Source organism: Maylandia zebra, linkage group LG15 (genome assembly GCF_041146795.1).
Source record: "Maylandia zebra isolate NMK-2024a linkage group LG15, Mzebra_GT3a, whole genome shotgun sequence".
Classification (NCBI taxonomy): domain Eukaryota; kingdom Metazoa; phylum Chordata; class Actinopteri; order Cichliformes; family Cichlidae; genus Maylandia; species Maylandia zebra.
The window spans coordinates 12,592,828-12,607,017 of record NC_135181.1 but is presented as its reverse complement, the minus strand read 5'-3'; the positions used below and the strand labels follow the sequence as shown (position 1 = coordinate 12,607,017).

Below are 14,190 nucleotides of genomic sequence, written 5' to 3'. Positions count from 1 at the left end.
TCAATACCAAACGCGTAATATTTTCTCTGAATGAGGGACCATTCCATTTTTTAAGGAGCTGTTGGCAACTCTACTAACTAACCTTATGAATAAAATAAAGTTCACTATCAGTAACATCATAGCAACCGAACATCTGTATAAACTTGTCATGCTAGCTCACACAGTATGAGGTATTGTAACTGACTGTAAAAAGTCAGCACAACGAAAATAAACTCCACCTAAACTTGGTTTATATCTGACCCAGATAGACTGCAGGTCATAACTTCTTACCTGAAGTTCAGTTCACCTGACACTCGGACTGGTGGCCGCCTCGGGGCTCTCCTCCTGCTTCCCCTTCCCTCATCCACCTGCTGGCCTCTGTGGAAGCCCTGCCATAGCCACCACCAAACAACTGAGTTATTTTTACACATCGACCTGCATCTTATAACTCATAACTCTTATGTTAAGTGGGGGAACTTGCACAATCGGTGGCTAACTAAATACTTTTTTGCCCCACTGTACACTCACTGGCCAAATTTTTGTTAGATACACCTGTTGAGCTGCTCATTAGGTCAAATACCTAATCAGCCTATCACATAGCAGCAGCTCAGTGCATTTAGGCATGTATACATTAATAAGATGACCTGCTGAAGGTCAAAGGGGATTTAAATGACTTTGAACATGCATTGTTGTTTGTGTCGGACAGGCTTGTCTGAGTATTTCAGAAACTGTACAACCATCTAACCGGTTTATAGAAAATGGTCTGAAATGGAGGAAATCTCCTGTGAGCAGCACTTCTCTGGCAAAAAATCACTTGTTGGTGCCAAAGATCAAAAGCGGAATGAGCAGATTACTTACAGCTGTAAGGAAAGCAACATGAACTCAAATACCCACTTACTTCAACCAAGTTATCAAGAAGAGCACCGCTGAAAGCACAATACGTTGAACCTCGAAGCTGATGGCCTAGTGTCACCTGCTGGATAGAGGTGAAAACACAAAGCAAACAATGTCTCTTTCATCTGTTTCACAGCATGCACGGGAACTGGAAACTCGCCGAAGGGAGGCAGAGGAGAGAGAGCGGAGGAAGCAGAGGGAGGTGCAGCTGGAACTGGAAAGACAGCTGAAAGAGGCTGTGATGGTAAAAAAAAAAGTTTTCCACTTGACACCAATTATGTACAGAGTCTTTTCTCCTTGACTTTGATCTTTGAGAACTCCAGCAAAATGTTGACTGTCATTATAAAATTCACACCTAGTCTTTAATGATTTGGAAAAATGGTTATGACAGTCCAGGAAAAGGTAATTCAGGAATAGGTCAGTTTATACCGCTCTGTTGGTGCATCTGTTTATGTAGCTGTGTGTGTGTGTGTGCATAGATAAAAGACAGCATGCAGGCTGAGATGCAGGTGAAGGAAAAGGAGGCTGAACAACAGAAGAAGAGGATCAGGGAGCTGGAGCTGACACAGCAGCAGCTGGAAGTTGCCCTTAATATGGAGATCCAGGCTCGGCTGGAGGAGGAGAGGGCCAGACTGGAGCTTGAGCGGTAACAATGGATTTCTAACTCTTATTATGGCCCTTTATTATTTTATTTGTGATGGAGATCTGAGATATCCATGAGAAGTATTAACATTTTCAGTTGCTTCTTCCCTTTTTCCCCTCCTTCAGGTTGCTGCAGGCTGAAGATGAAAAGAGGAAACATTTCCAGCTCCTCCAGGAGCAGCAACGTACAATGCAAAACCTCAGCCCCATACAGGAGCTGTCAGATGGCAGTCCCGATGAGGACACCCCCTCAGCCCTCAACTCTGCCTCTCAGGAGCTCCAGGATCTGCAGGCATCTCGCCAAAGAAGTCACCAGCGTCTGGAGGTGAACAAGTTTGTTTTGACTGGCTTTGTGAGCAGCATCTTATTTAGTGCTCTTCTAAAACAACACTGATGAAGATGCCTGCATGATTTTTGTTTCCAGGAGGTTCAGGAGAGGCTGAGGAATGCCAGTCAACAGGTACGGCACTGGAACATCCAGCTGAACCGACTGATGACCCCCATTACTCCTGCAGGTGCGGTATTCACTTTGCCTCTTTGCAGCACAGACTTCTGGAACAGAGTGTTAGTATAGTTAATAACAGTGTAGACCAGGGGTGTCAAACTCAAATACACAGTGGGCCAAAATTCAAAACTGGATCAAAGTCGCGGGCTAACTTTAATATTTATTGAAATATATTTATTCCTCCAGATATAAGAATGAATCTTTTCTTATGGACTCAAACACATTTTGCTGAAAAACTGAATATGGAACAAGCAAAGCTTAGAGACTTAGAGACAAGAGACTGTACTAGGCCAAGGTCATATTCTGAAGCGGCAAAATCTGGAACGAAAGACGGATATCATAGAAAAACGGACACAGAAACTGATACTGAAAGGAGAGCACAGGAGGCGCCAACGGCTGCCGAAGATCAGACTAATGAGGAGAGAGATGGGAGCAAGGAAGGTGGAGCAGAGCAGAGAAAGGAGGAGGGAGGAAATCCACGCGAACTGGATGCCGAGAGAGAGAAACAAGGGGAGGACGGACAGGTGTGGGAAGTAGTAGCGAAGCCTCGGAGAAAATCAGCTAAGAGGCGGAGAAAGGTGAGCTCGGGCGCTTCTTCAGAAGAGACTAAAATGAAAAGTAGAGAGGACAGAGAGGAACGGACCGAGGAGGTGGAAAATGTGGAGGGACATGTTCTGAGAGGTACACAGACTGAATGTATGCACACGCCTTTAAGTGACTTAACTAGTGATGGGGATACGGGGGAAGAGGCCGAAAGTGAAGAAAAGTCGGAAGATTCCTTTATAAAAAACTTGCTGGCGCAAGTTAATATGGAGAGTTAAAAATGGGGATTTCGGAATAAAAGAAGATTTTTTAGGTTACTTAATGCAGTTATTTAATTTTTTCCTCCGGACTTTAATTATAAACGTATTCCCATGGTTTTGTTTGGTAATGATTTGGTTTTGTTGTTAAGATATGGGAAAATTCCGAATAATTACTTTAAATGTAAGCGGGCTTAAAAACGCCCGAAAGAGGAAAATGGTTTATGAATTTTTGTTACATTATAATTTTGATGTTTGCCTACTGCAAGAAGTACATCTAAAGGATGAGGGGGATATTGACCTTTTTACGGAGGAATGGAGAGGAGGTGAATCGGCTTGGAGTATAGGGGGGGTACATGGGACTGGGGTCGGAGTGTTATGTGGAAACAAAAGTATAAGGATAAAGGAAAGTTACACGTTAATACAGGGAAGGGTGATGGTTGTAGATGTGGAAAAAAGTGGAATGCAAAACCGGATAATAAACGTGTATGCACATGTGGATCCAAAGTTGAGAAGAGAACTATTCTTAAAAATGGGCACCTGTTTTATGACAAAAAAAAATATTCTGGTGGGAGGGGATTTCAACTGCACCTTGGAGAAGGAAAAATCCTCCCTCCCCTTCAAGACTTTCATAAAAAAATATGGTTTGATAGATGCAATGGCTACACTTCAGGGGAAACAAGTGGGGCACACATGGAAGAATACAAGAGGGGTGGAAAGTAGATTAGACTATATATTGGTAGACAAAAAGTGCAAAATAAAGCAAGGAAAATTAATACCGGCACTGTTCACGGATCATCAAATGGTAGAGGTGGAAGTGGAGATAAAAGGAACAGATTATGGAAAAGGTTACTGGAAACTAAATAATGAAGTACTTATGGAAAAAGAATATAAGGAAAAATTTGCAGAGCTCTTCCCCTTATGGGCAGAGACGGAGAAGTTATACATGAATAAACTGGATTGGTGGGAGGATGTAAAAAATAAAATAAAAAAGTTCACAGTGGATTATTGTACGGAAAGGTCAAGAGCTAGGAATGAGGAATTCCGCACGCTGCAAAAAGAAATAGAATATACTTACGCACTACAAACAAAAGAAAAAAATAAAAATAAGGACGAGAAAATAGAAATTTTAAGATCGAAACAGGAAGAATTACTTGAGAGGAAGGCAAGGGCTGAAACATATAAATTAAAACAGGAGGAGTATGAGGAGAACGAGAAATGTTCCGCTTTTTTCTTCAAAAAGATGAAAAGTAGGGAAAAAAGGGGAGTGAGCAGCATCTTATTTAGTGCTCTTCTAAAACAACACTGATGAAGATGCCTGCATGATTTTTGTTTCCAGGAGGTCCAGGAGAGGCTGAGGAATGCCAGTCAACAGGTACGGCACTGGAACATCCAGCTGAACCGACTGATGACCCCCATTACTCCTGCAGGTGCGGTATTCACTTTGCCTCTTTGCAGCACAGACTTCTGGAACAGAGTGTTAGTATAGTTAATAACAGTGTAGACCAGGGGTGTCAAACTCAAATACACAGTGGGCCAAAATTCAAAACTGGATCAAAGTCGCGGGCTAACTTTAATATTTATTGAAATATATTTATTCCTCCAGATATAAGAATGAATCTTTTCTTATGGACTCAAACACATTTTGCTGAAAAACTGAATATGGAACAAGCAAAGCTTAATACTAAACAATATATATTAGCTGTATAATACCAGTAGGCCAGCTCTAATAGTAATTTGGTATGGCTTCGCGGGCCAAATGTAATTAGGTTGCGGGCCAAATTTGGCCAGAGTTTGACACCTATGGTGTAGACCATATAATCTGTCAGATAATTGCATTAAAATGCTACAAAAGGCACCTACCCCCAAACATGTCAAGAGATTCATTCAGTGACTTGAATGAAAGAATCTGACTCACCTCAAGTTAATTAAAATTAAAAATAAATCTTATTATGATTTAAACACGGAAATCTTAAAACGAAAAATAACCGCATGCACAGTTGTTACAGGCTGCAAACATGTTTTATACTGCTTTGAAGTCTGGGACAGCATCATAAGAGGCATAACTGATCTCACCATAGTCCCATGAAGACTCAAGATGAGTGTTTTCACGACTGCCATCTTGGTGTTTTGAAATCAGGCATGATGAATGAAGGGAAGAACTGTCTGTTAAGGTTCTCAGTCGTTCAGGTCATCGTAGTCTAAGGAGCTTGGAAAGAAAAGCATCTGGACTTCTTTAAGTTTCTTGAAGAGCATTTCACCTCTCATTCAAGAAGCTTCTTCAGTTCTCTGAAGAAATTCTGAACTGAAGAAGCTTCTCAGATGAGAAGTGAAACATCTTCAAGAAACTTAAAGAAGTCCAGATGCTTTTCTTTCCAAGCTCCTTAGACTGTAGTTAAACTTCACACACTGGACTTGTCAGTCACACATCCTTCGCCAGTAGGCATTCCCAGAATGATCTTTCCCCTTCTGACGCTTAGAATGACCAAATATGTGCAAAATGGACAATTCCACATGCCACCATGTCAGTCTTTTATTAAATATGACATGAAACAAATGACTGAGCCATTAAATTTGTCACAAAGGTGTTCACCTAATTCCAGGCAAATGGAATAGACTTCTATGGGACCATAAGTCTTTTTGCACTTTGACATTTGTTTTACTTTTCAGATCTGTAACCTATAACTTTTATACTGTATGTGTTTTGATCATAGGAGTCTACGGGGACTTACTTACTTTTAGCACGTTTAGCAGTTGATGTTGGCTTCTTTTTTCAGTACTGGAGCTTCCTGCTCATTGAAGACTTTTCTAAAAGGAAATGCTTAATCCAAAATGGCGTTTTAAGGGCTTGGATTAATGTCAATTTCAGCAAATATTCTTTCTTATGTTAAAAGAACATGGATCTCTGTCAGTGATAACTTCTGACTTTATAACTCAAATTTTAAGAGAGAGCTTCACTGCTAAGCTCTCATCTGTGTGGGTGTCACGGTTCGCTTGAGGACTCACACGCAGGACTCAGAGGCACAGTCTGTATTTATTACAGTTCCACCAGGTGTATATACAAACAGTGCAGGGGATAGTGCTATATACAAAGCGGTGACAGGGAAAAGGCTCTGGGGAAATCCAGGTAGGGAAAAGACACTTGCTCCTCTTCTGACTCTCTCTCCAAACACCGCTCGGGGGATGCAGAGTCGGGTCCAGGGGATCTATGTACAGAAGGAAACACACGTTAGAGGTTTTGCACAGGGAAGCAAAAGAGAACTTGCTCAGAGCCGGGCTGCACTGACGCGAGTCACACACAACGATCCAGTGATGAGTAGAAGCCACTCCCTGGCTTAAATGCTGGCTGCACTGATGAGGCCCAGGTGTTTCCTCCTCAGAGGGGCGTGGGCCGAGGGCGTGAACCCACCATGAGTTCCGCCCTGGCGAGAGAGAGAGAGAGAACACTACTAGTCAGCGGCCTGCTGATCCCATGGCCGTGACAGTGGGGTTCAAATCCCTTATTCAGATTAAGATTTTATGTGACATTACATTGGCAAAAATTAAATTTACTTGAATAATGTGAGTATTGGAGTAAGTACTTGAGTAGTTTTTGAATAACTTTAATTTTGTAATGTGCATATTTTATGAATAATGATGTTTCAATACTTTAATCTACTGAATAAGTAAGAATTAGACTTAATAATCTTTTTACTTTAAAAAGGGAAATTGTGTACAATCTTTTATTCTCCAAAATGCACATAATAAAAATGTTTTGGGGAATGTATATGCTTTTTAAAAACCAATTGCTTCTTACTTGATGCATGCTATAACTTTCAGCAAAACTGAACTAAAATTTGTTAACAAGCTTACCAAATAAGAAATGTTTTGTGAATTTTCTTTGCAGAGCGACTGGAAAGCCGGCTGTTATCAAAGCCCACATGCCCTAAAAAGGAGGACGCGCTGGCCAGTAATGAGTTCATCACTAAGTTTAAGATAAGAGTTGATCAGAATAGAGGCGATGATGAAAGTCTGGAGCATCAGTTGGAGGCTGCCAACCTGTCTGATGAATCGTTCGAGGCCCAGACAGAAGTCAACGGACAAATATGATCACAGACATTTTAAAAACGCGAGTTGAGAGTTAAGGGGGAAAATATTGTAATAAGTATATATTTGAATTGCACACTAAGATATAAAGTGATGGCAGCGAGCACAGTGTTGCAGGATTTAATTAAAAACACATCTGACTAAGACCAACTGAAATTTAGAGTTGTGTATAATAAAGTTTATTCATGATTAATAAAACAAATCTGTAATAATTTTCTTTCTCTTTTGTCCATCTGAATCTCGCTACAGCTTAAATAAAAGAAAAGAATGTGTTTTGAATATATTAAACTATTCTCTCTTTTTCTTTCTTTCTTTTTTTCTTGGTGGGTTTTCTTTTGCAATCAAACGCAACATTATACAATTATATAGTATAGTAAGAAATATCCTTTAACTTAATTTAGTATTTGTTTTTTCATTTTTGTTTTTATTGTTTCCCCTTCAGTTTTGTGCTCATAACATGTTCTAATCTGACATATTATGCAGTAAATTATTTTTGCAATAACTTAACAGGCCATTGTGGGAGCCAACATTCATTTATCAAAGACATATTTGTATATTCTGTGGGCTGCTTTATGGTTGTGTCATTTAGAAACATAAGCCACAACAGACTTCCACTGGAGAGTACTTAAAAATGTATTTTTATGTAAAGATATTTTAATAACTACTATATTAAGGGAGAACCTATTGTTACATGGATTAATTGTACAAACTGTAGAGAAATAAGTTTAAGCGTGCAACTTTTTATTCATTTTTAACTGTATTAATGTTTTTATGTTAATACAGCCGCCTCATATCTGTTTCCTCAGTGTTTTTTAAACCATGTACTCCATCTATGAGTAAGAACATGAATAAATTCCTTTCCAAATTTGTAGTTCTTTTTTCCAACACACAGATGAAGGTATTCTTTTGCACCAAGGCGTTAAAGAAATGCTAAGAAAAAATGAAAATACTACGTTGCAACCTGTGTGTGTGTGTGTGTGTGTGTTTATATATCTGTATCTATATAGATATAGATATATATGTGTATTCGTACCCTTTTTTCATCATCTAGTTTCCTGTGCCAGATCTTCTACTGATCCACTGAGGCAGACATGTAAAAAACATGAACTAAAGCATATTTCTGTATATAAACAGGACTTTAAATCTTTATCAACAGCTACTTTAGAGGAAATTCTTCAATAAACTGCAACCAAAGGCTCAACTCAGAGGACAAAACCCAACCTGTTATAAATAGTGTGACACCAAACTTTCTCTTGTGTAAAGTTACAAATAGGAGTAATTATCCACAGAAGCTTTTATACATAATGAAGTTATAATTCGTCCTGTAGAAATTGTACATTTAAGCTATATAGTTCCCTCTGTGATAACTCTGCTATGAATGCCTCTTATTAACTTTTATGCTTTTACAACCCACTATGAGCAAACACTCAGCAACAGTGGGAAGGGAAAACTCCCTTCTTGAAGGAAAAAACCTCTGGTAGAACCTGGAAATCTGTCTAAACTAGTTGGGGGTTAGAGCAACAGATGCAAGTCTTCAGATCATTTGCAGTGTGACTGTCTTTGTGCACACTTTAACCTGATTCAGTTTTCTTATTTGTCAAAATGCACCATGGGTAAAAAAAACAAAACAAAACAAAATAGTAATGAAGGAGAATCCTCAGCAAAGATGAATTAAACAAGTTTTATTTTGATCCAATTTTACTTTAAGTAAAACACATCTTTATTTGATGACTTTAATGTCATCAAATAAAGACAGTTTTGATGGAGCTCCTGACCCAGCCCAAGCTCTCTATGAAGACGAGGAAAAACTCCCCAGGGGGCCAGATCGATGGGAAGAAACCTCGGGAAAGCCCATTCAAAGAGAGATCCCCTTTCCTGGGATGGCTGGGGGGGTTACAGGAAGTCCGAAAAAGCTAATTTTTTATTTATTTATTTTTTAAGATTGACCCATTCCTGTCCAACAGAAAAAAGAAAGGAGGTTACCACAATGTATCACACTTATATGATAAGGTGTGAATTGTGTGTTTGTGTGTGCTATCTTAGCCAGGGGTGAAGCTGGAGCTCCTCCAGTGTTGGGCGCTTCTCCGGGGCTATAGTTAAACATGCCTCCAAGAAATTCTGGCATTCTTGAAAGAAAGAAAAGATCAAAAAGATGAAGATGATAGTTCTAGTGATCCAAGACATCAGTGAATCTGGAAGTGTGAAGTTTTCTTACCTGTGGACAGACGCTTTTTGATGCTCAGTTTCTTTGCGAGGAACCTCTCGGTACTAAAGTGCCGTGCATGAAGCGCTTCATACAACACCACTCCCATTTGCCACACCGTGGTGGGTCCACACCTGTAGCAGCTCCTCCTGTACCACTCGGGAGGGGTGTGAAGAGGAGTGCCTAACAAACAGACACAATTACAATTTCTTCTAAAACAAAAGACACAAATTGCTACATCTGTGAAAAGCAGGAGCAGAATATGTTACCATAGAAGACGCGATACAGAGATCGCTGTTTAACAAAGCAGCTCAGTCCAAAGTCAATGATGCGAACTCGAGGCACATCGGAGCCGGTCTCAATCAGAATGTTTTCTCCCTTGATGTCCCGATGAAAGATGTGTTTATCCTCAAGTTCCTTTACAGCATCAACTAGTTGCTTCAGAATGACCTGGAAAAGATGAAAAACACAATAATGAGTTAATGCTTTTCTGCCTTGATTGAATGCTGTACAGTCTAAGGCTCTCCCAGTCAACCTACCTTGGCCTTGTCCTCTGGTAAGGTTCTTCCATATTCTGCTTTGTATTTTTGCAGGTCCACAGCGGGGACAGGTCTCTCCAGCACCAGGATCAGCTCTTTGCCAAGGTCGAACCACTCCAGCAAGGACACAGGTGCTGATATTCCCACTGACCCTTCTGCTTCACCTGCAAGTTTAACCATAATGGCCACTTCCACCGAGAGCATCTTCCCGCTTTCATCCTGAAATATTACAACAAAGTGGATGATGAGGAACGCCGCATTCAATCCAGTAATGTAAAACTAATTCAAGTGTTGGACGCTTACCGCCACTTTGCAGTAGACTTTATTTTTGGGAATGTGTTTGATGGCAACCTAGAAGACACAGAGCATTGGTGAGCATTTCCTCAGTATGACATAATGAAAGGTGGAAACACAGCAGACGTCTCAGTTTACGATATTATCCATTATCTGCGTTACTGCCTGTCTTACTACCATCATCTGAACACTTACTGGAAAACGATCTTCTATCCGGTAGCCAGAAAACACTGCTCCGCAGCCTCCTTCTCCGAGCTGGTGCTCCTCCACATATCTGGCTTGGAATTCACCTGAACAGACAAAACAGCAAATCTTGTTTTATTACAGCTGTGACACAAATTACTCTCCTCTGTAGCCTAAATGTTCCTTTTGCCCTTCCCCTGAATATAAAACCCAAGCTGCTTGCTACTTACGTTTTTGGTCTGCCACTGATTTTTTGTCCTGGTCCACATTCCTTTTTTTTTTCTTGGGTGACTCTCTGTCGTCTCCCGTGGCCTTTCTTTTGCCATTTTTTGCGCACACCTGTTTGTTGTTCAAGTCTGGAGATGTGGAAAACACCAAAAGCATATCAGCTCACTGGATGATAGACACAAACACTAAACACCAATATCTTAAACCTAGCAACCACACTTAATCTACCCCCTTATTCAACTAATTAGCCTACCTTTACCAGAGTCCAACGAGGAGGATGCTTGCTCCTTGTCACCGCTCATATGGTCAAGAAGTTTAGCCCTCTTTGCTCTCTTTGTTGTGTCCTCTTCATCTTGCACAACCTTGCGCTTCACTCCTTTGACCACATCTGAGCTGGTGGAAGGACCAGCCTGCTCAGCGACCCTCCTCCTTTTCATTGGGGTCTTCTTTTCAGGACTGGCCTTTCTTTTAGCAGTCCTGCTCTTACAATCTATAAACGACAACAACACAGTGGTGAAAAAGAGTCCCCGACATCAAGACTGGAAGCAGTTTGATGGCAAAGAATTTGAAATTGCTTTTGCTTAAATGATCACAAGTTTAATCTTGGGATGAAAAAAATAACTGATCAGTGCGAGTTGATACTAGGTTTACTAAGTCTTAGATCTTGATGGCACTTGTTGGTCTGTTTTTACTGTTGAGTCCAAGAATAAACTTATTACATTATTTTACCAAAAGACCGGTAACCTTTCTTTGATTAGACATCTTGTATTAAAGCTATTTTCAATTAAACATATGATTCAATTGCTCCAAAAATGATTCACACAGTGTCAACATTTCTAGGATTTGGATTTTACCAGGATTTGATTTTATTATTTTACTTACCTTGATCTCCCAAATCTTTCTTATCGGCTGGAGTGGCAATTTTTCTTGTTTCCTTTTTCATTGTAATTTCGGAGACCCTTTAAAATCGAAAATGTAAACCGTAATGAGCTAAGATTGAGTTAATATTCCTTCAAATGTGCACCCTTCAAATGCTTGACTTTTCTAACTGAATTCTGTAAGTGAGCTTTATAAGTAAACTCTGGAAACTACGGCAACACAACATAGAATCTTGCCTTTCAGTGACTTCACTGACTGCCAGTAGTTCAAAGTAGTTTACAGAAAAACACTGGCAGACAAAGCCATAATATTTCTTATAATTCAGTCATTTCATATCAATTAAACAGTTTCTTTCATTATCTTTCATCATTTGTATAAAGACCTCATCTATGGATGACAGTATGAAGATTTGTGGTTGACCACACACATTATAATAAACACAGTGTCAGCTACATTGTCATCTGATTTAAAGTATTTATTATGTACATTTAACTGTCATGGTAGTGAGTCTGTGACCCAGTGTTTTGTGTTTGTTCATTTATATTCATTGATTATTCTTATGTATGTTTTTGGTTCTCTTTATTGTTTTCTTCTTGTGTTATATTCTTAGGCTTTAGGTTTCTGTTACTTTGCCTTGCCCCTGTGTCCCACGTGTCATGTCTAGTCACTCTTGTTTCCATGTTCCCCAATTTCTCCCCAGTCAGTCATGTCTCTGTGTCAACTCTGTGTCTTTGTAAAAGTCTCTTGTTTGCTGTTTTACTTTGATAGTCATGTGTGCTGTGTTAGTGTTTTCATGTCTGTGAAGGTTCTCAGTCATCTAGGTCATCGTAGTCTAAGGAGTTTGGAAAGAAAGCGTCTGGACTTGAAGTTGCTTGAAGATGTTTCACCTTCTCGGATGAAAAGAACTTAAACTTTGCTTGAACATCTTCAAGCAACTTAAAGAAGTCCAGACGTTTTCTTTCTAAGCTCCTTAGACTATGTTAGTGTTTTCAGTTTTCCTTCCCCATGGTCTTGTTGTTTGTGATTTCTCGCAGCTGTGCTCTCATCCTGTGTCTTATTCCCTCATTTATCCCTCTGTGTATTTAAGCCCATTGTTTTCCTCTGTTTGCTGTTGGGTTATCTGTGTATCATCCATGACAATTAAATGAAATAGCAAATGCAACTACAATTTCAATGAGATTCATTCCTGGCATTCTACTGCGGTGGCTGAAAGTAGACACCAAGCATTATCACTGTAACTGATGTAAATATTGGACTTGGAGGGGATTCGTCTGATAGACTGATGCAAACATTACTGTGAGGAAATTTTTGAATCTCCCAATTTTCTTTCTTTCTGAAAGAAAGCAAGTTGGTTACTGTATCACATTTGTATGGCAAGATGTGAATTCAGTATGCGTGTGTGTTTGTGTCAGAGAGGAGTTTATCTGAGCCAGGGGTAAAGCAGGAGGTCCTCCAGCATTGGGCACTTCTCCAGGACTTTGTTAAAACTTGTTTTCAAGACGTCTGAAATGAAAGAAGGACAAGAGATATCGAGATGATAATTCCAGTGATTCAAGCGATCACATTGATTTTCTGCAAAATTTTCGTTTTGAGAGTCATTCGGCTGGGCAGGGGGTATAACACATCTGCAATGCAGCAACATCTGCTCTCTGGGCCTGTGTGAGAGTGTTATCTCAATGGCGGGAATGAGGATGTTGGAATTTGGCATCTCAGGCACCAACTCATCTCTTTCCTTAACCGGGCTCACCAGAGATTGGTTTCAGCCTCTCTCCATGCTTTAAGGAGGTTGAGTTGATAAATCTGACTGGCCCCTCCCCTGTCTGACCCTATCTCTTCATAGTCAACACCAATGTTCTCACCGTGTGACCATGAACGGTCCTTACCACTTGGCAAGTAATTTTGAGCTAGAAGAAGGGAGTAAGACAAGCACTTTATGTCCCTGTGAAAATACAACTACATTTTATCAAATATCACTAAGCAGTCCTTACCTTTAAATACAGCCTGGTTTCTTTCTCTTTCTTTCTATATCTCTGAGTGAAGTTAGCTCTCATTCTTTCTCTTCCTGTGAAATACAGCAAGTAGAGCTTTAGATAGCAACACACTGTAACACAGTTAGTGTTTGTTGAGGTGATAGAAATGCTGCATTTGAAATTACCTGACACAACATTTTACTCCCTTTTATGTTCACTCCTTTTTTTCTGAAGTACCGCAAATTATGGGCACGTGGGGTTGTTCTGGTGTTGTGCTAAAAATAAATAAATCAACACTACAGTACATGGTTTGTTCTTTCATCTCTTTTTATGCGACATCCTCTACTGATTAAAACGCGACTGCCTTTCACTGTTTAGGCTCAAATCTCATTGTTTGAAGGCCTGCAGTGACGTGAAATATTAACTTCCCCCAAATGCGTTAAACCCAAAGTAACGAGTTTGTTTTGAAAATATACGGAGTGGAAACTACAGATATTTGTAGTTTTGCACGTCTTTCTTCCTCCACCAGAGGCCATAGGCGCTGTCGATCTTGTATGTCCTCCTGCAGCAACATCTCTGCGAAGCTGATGCCTTCTTGCTTGCAGGTTGAAGAATCTTTGGTGCGCCTCCACAATTCTTCTTTAATTCGCCTCTGTGTGAATAGAATAATGATGTTTCTGTTTCTGCCATCAACTTGTTTCCCTAAGCGGTGGACAATATCAACAGCCTCTTCTAAGTTCAAGTCAGGGGCAATCTTCTGAAGCGTTTGCAAAACCTTCACTCTAATGTTTTCGTCTTTGTCTTCCTTCACCCCTTTCAGTTTTAGGCACCACCTCATTCGGTAGCGCTCTTGTTCTCTCACTCTTCTTTTCAAGTCTTCGTTTTCTTTAAGCAGCAGTTCATTCGCATTTGCCAGTTTAACAACTTTCAGTTTGCAATCAGCTATCTCTGCAGCGTTAAACTCTACAGCCTTAGCCAAGCTGGCAAC

At 40.1% G+C, this 14,190-nt stretch overlaps 2 protein-coding genes across 4 annotated transcripts; one reads left to right on the top strand and one right to left on the bottom strand.

Moving 5' to 3' along the window:
- Positions 1 to 792: 792 nt before the first annotated feature.
- On the top strand, positions 793 to 7,427 carry LOC112433133 (uncharacterized). Of its 3 annotated transcripts, none has more exons than XM_076873914.1 (6): positions 793 to 841; positions 1,010 to 1,117; positions 1,353 to 1,519; positions 1,642 to 1,840; positions 4,160 to 4,250; positions 6,707 to 7,426. In XM_076873914.1, exons 1-6 carry the CDS (start codon positions 821 to 823, stop codon positions 6,907 to 6,909), a joined length of 789 nt encoding a protein of 262 aa, XP_076730029.1. In that variant the 5' UTR covers positions 793 to 820; the 3' UTR covers positions 6,910 to 7,426. The 3 variants fall into 3 exon arrangements, with proteins under 3 accessions (XP_076730029.1, XP_076730030.1, XP_076730028.1); XM_076873915.1 differs by lacking the exon at positions 793 to 841 and adding an exon at positions 1,940 to 2,030 and having other exon boundaries at positions 971 to 1,117; positions 6,707 to 6,880; XM_076873913.1 differs by lacking the exon at positions 793 to 841 and having other exon boundaries at positions 971 to 1,117; positions 6,707 to 7,427.
- Positions 7,428 to 8,573: 1,146 nt separating this feature from the next.
- LOC143412616 (serine/threonine-protein kinase pim-1-like) lies at positions 8,574 to 11,530 on the bottom strand. Its single transcript, XM_076873912.1, has 9 exons — positions 11,236 to 11,530; positions 10,607 to 10,843; positions 10,356 to 10,481; positions 10,138 to 10,232; positions 9,952 to 9,999; positions 9,649 to 9,867; positions 9,379 to 9,559; positions 9,122 to 9,292; positions 8,574 to 9,032 (listed from the first exon to the last, which is right to left on the bottom strand). The coding sequence occupies exons 1-9, from the start codon at positions 11,294 to 11,296 to the stop codon at positions 8,941 to 8,943; spliced, it is 1,230 nt and encodes a 409-aa protein (XP_076730027.1). The 5' UTR covers positions 11,297 to 11,530; the 3' UTR covers positions 8,574 to 8,940.
- Between the last annotated feature and the right edge of the window lie 2,660 nt (positions 11,531 to 14,190).